The sequence below is a fragment of the Brachycentrus maculatus genome, unplaced genomic scaffold, assembly GCF_059751285.1.
Source record: "Brachycentrus maculatus isolate JH-2025_06_01 unplaced genomic scaffold, ASM5975128v1 h1tg001002l, whole genome shotgun sequence".
In the NCBI taxonomy this organism is placed as follows: Eukaryota; Metazoa; Arthropoda; class Insecta; order Trichoptera; family Brachycentridae; genus Brachycentrus; species Brachycentrus maculatus.
Genome location: NW_028281720.1, coordinates 182501 through 185941, shown reverse-complemented (window position 1 = coordinate 185941; position 3441 = coordinate 182501). Strand labels below are relative to the sequence as shown.

Below are 3441 nucleotides of genomic sequence, written 5' to 3'. Positions count from 1 at the left end.
TGTAGTACGTTTTTTTGCATTTTTGGACTAAGTAGAATCTACTTAGTCCAAAAATGCAAAAAAAACATACTACAAAAAAATGTCCGTTACTGTGTTTGTAGTTTGGACAGCCGCATTATTGTCCGCAATTTCGAAATACAGGGATAGTAAAAAAATATTATTCTCAATATTATTAATATTTAAAGCATTTACTTTGTGGTTAGTCATTTTTACTTATTTATTTTTTTACAAAAATGTTAATAAAATTAGTATATAACCACTCACCGAGATTTTTACGTCTACCGGTTTCGAGACGTACCCGTCTCTTCGTCAGGACAATCACTAACACAGCATGCAAACAATACTACCCTTCACCACCGTAGCACCATTTACACACTCAAAACTACACAAATTGTCTAACACATGCGATTTTTGGTCGACCCGAAGACCAACATGCACTATAGTTTTCAATACAGACATGCGTTACGAGCCGAGGTTAAACGTATATCATATAATATACGTTTAATATACGTTTAACTAATATACGTTTAACCTCGGCTCGTAACGCATGTCTGTATTGAAAACTATAGTGCATGTTGGTCTTCGGGTCGACCAAAAATCGCATGTGTTAGACAATTTGTGTAGTTTTGAGTGTGTAAATGGTGCTATGGTGGTGAAGGGTAGTATTGTTTGCATGCTGTGTTAGTGATTGTCCTGACGAAGAGACGGGTACGTCTCGAAACCGGTAGACGTAAAAATCTCGGTGAGTGGTTATATACTAATTTTATTAACATTTTTGTAAAAAAATAAATAAGTAAAAAAATATTGTTTTTAAATCTAAATATTCTAAGTAGTTTATTCTAGTAAAAAATCTAAGTATCAAAAAGACATTTCTCAAAGTTTAAGCTTGTACAGTTGTTTAAATTAGTGGGCAGATAGTGTTTGTACACACACACACACATACACACACACACACACACACACACATATAACTTTAGAAAAATTTTCGTGAATATATTTTAAATTAAATTAAAAATAAATTACAGTCAAATAAAAAAATGACAGAAGTTCAGTTTACTATAAACGGGAAGAAATATTCAGGTATGTTTGTTTATTATTTTACAATTTTTTAGCCATTTTTACGGTCTGCAAATTTTCGACATAACAAGTTGTTTGAAGACTTTGTGGTAAGACTCATCGCTCACTCCTTTCAACAACGTCATATATCTAAAATCGTCAATTTTCAATTGTGCGTGTTTTCGGAATGCCCAGAAAATGTACTATATCCCAGCAAAAACGGCATATTATTAACTTAATATTTACCCGCTACAGTGCAGAAAGTGTTGTTTTTGCATTTTGAACAAAATGTATTGTTTAATTATTTTTTTAAATATACTAAATATTTTTCAAATGGACAAAAAACATTCAGGTTTTACCTAAAAAGATCTGTTGTACAGTAAAAAGTTCAATAAGTGGCTTGCTAGTTATTTATAATACATTTTATTATATTTTTAAACTTTAAAAAACGATCTCCTAAAAGTCATTTTTTTTTAGTATGTTGAAGGGAGTGAGCGTCATGTCTTCGCACAAAGTGAATGCTGAAATAATAAATAATGTACTACAAATTTTTATTTACTGCCTTACCAAAAATATATATTTCCCTAATTTTGTAAAAATTAAATTTTCCTCATATTTATGTATGGAAGTGAAACATGGAGTTGGCAAAAGAAGGATGAAAGTAGACTGAATGCAGTCGAAATGCGATCTCTCAGAAGAATGTGCAACAAAACGATGTATGATAGATGTGCGAATAGTGAAATAAGGAAGGAATGCAAAGCTGAGATAAGCATTATCGATAAAATTAAGAAAGGTGTGTTGAGATGGTTTGGACATGTGGAACGAATGAGTGATGAAAGAACGGTAAAACAAATTTATGAGGCGAATGTTAGTGGGAAAAGAAGCAGAGGAAGACCGAGAAAAACATAAGTCGTAACAATCGGCGGGTATGTATGAGGAGATGCATGAACGTGGAAGAGAAGGAATGTGTATTTAATTACGCATTTTTATCGACTGTTGCGCGGTATTATCGATAATCCTGAAATTATCCGGAGCATTGGTCTGTATGTTCCCGATAGTTACTTAAGACAGCGTCGGCATAGATTGTTTCACATTCCTATACACAGGACCAACCTACCGATGGTTATGCCTGTAGGAAGAGCTACCGCTATGTTGAACAATATCACATTGGATATTGATCTGTTCCATGTGTCCGAAGGAGTTTTCCGAAGAGGGATTCTTCTACACCTTTAAGTCTTCTTGCTTACTTTTACTTTTAATATATACGCCTTGAATATTGTTTGTTATGTATATATATATTTTTTTTTAATAAATTGAATTGAAATTGAAATTGAATTGAATTGAAGAGGCGAAGAATGTTTGCAGGGACAGAGTGGTGTGGCGCTCTATTCTCTCTGCCTACCCCTGCGGGGAAGCGGCGTGATGGTTAGGTTAGTTATTTTTACATAACGCCCAACTGAGTAGCTGGGCATTCAGTGTAAAAAAAATAGAGTAAAAAGGGTTAAAATCATAGAAAGTAAAAATAGTTCGACGTATAAAACCATATGATGATGAAAATACATGGTTACTGAAAAAATTCTCTCACGGAAATCAATTGTGAGATAATACGCTAGGTACTTGTTCGCTCCACTGCGCTGTGCTGTGCTGTGCTGATTGCATAATTTCCACGTAATGCACTTACGTCTGCCTTCTCTACATCTCAGATACGGTCGATTGCACAACATAACACAAGTAACGATCATCGGCAGGAGTGTAACTTAGGCTGATATATTATTTTTTGACATTTCATCAAAGATGAAGAAGAATATGGAAGTCTGGGCATTTAGAGGGCTGCCGACCATCATAAGTGATCACTTTACACACGTAACATTCACCAATTCTACCCGTTATTGACAACCACACTACTCAAATTCTTGGAAGTTCTATATATATGAACCAATTTAAAAACCTTGTTCTTGAATCACTAGAACTTTACTAGAGACATCTATTGGTGAGATGTAAAGAAGCTTTTTATTAAGCAGAAACTCTTACATTAGTATGTGAGTGCCGAATCCTAGATTATAATCATACACATGAGAAACGCCAGAAAATACCATTTTTATTTTTATTATTTAAGCTTATAATTTTATAGACTTCCATATTCTTCTTCATCTTTGATGAGATGTCAAAAAATAATATGAAAATAACTCCTGTAATTGGAGATAATCCAGATTTTGTGAACAAGTGTTTGGACACACTCAAAATGTTGTAGGCTGATATAAATAAATATGTATACCTACATAATTATTGAATAAAGCAGATATTTTAAACAATTTATTCTTCTTCTTCGTCTTTCCACCGCCAACGCATGTTGCTCTTACGATATTGACTGCCAGCTATGGGCGT

The 3441-nt window shown here is 33.6% G+C and overlaps 1 protein-coding gene across 1 annotated transcript in view; it reads left to right on the top strand.

Annotated features, from left to right (window-relative positions):
- The first annotated feature begins 1025 nt into the window (after positions 1-1025).
- The window catches only part of LOC148299666 (uncharacterized), a 22177-nt gene continuing 19761 nt past the window's right edge, over positions 1026-3441 (top strand). The window contains exon 1 of the mRNA XM_088275840.1: positions 1026-1080. Coding sequence (XP_088131966.1) covers positions 1038-1080 — 43 coding nt within the window. The 5' untranslated portion in view covers positions 1026-1037. The remainder of the gene's footprint in view (positions 1081-3441) is intronic.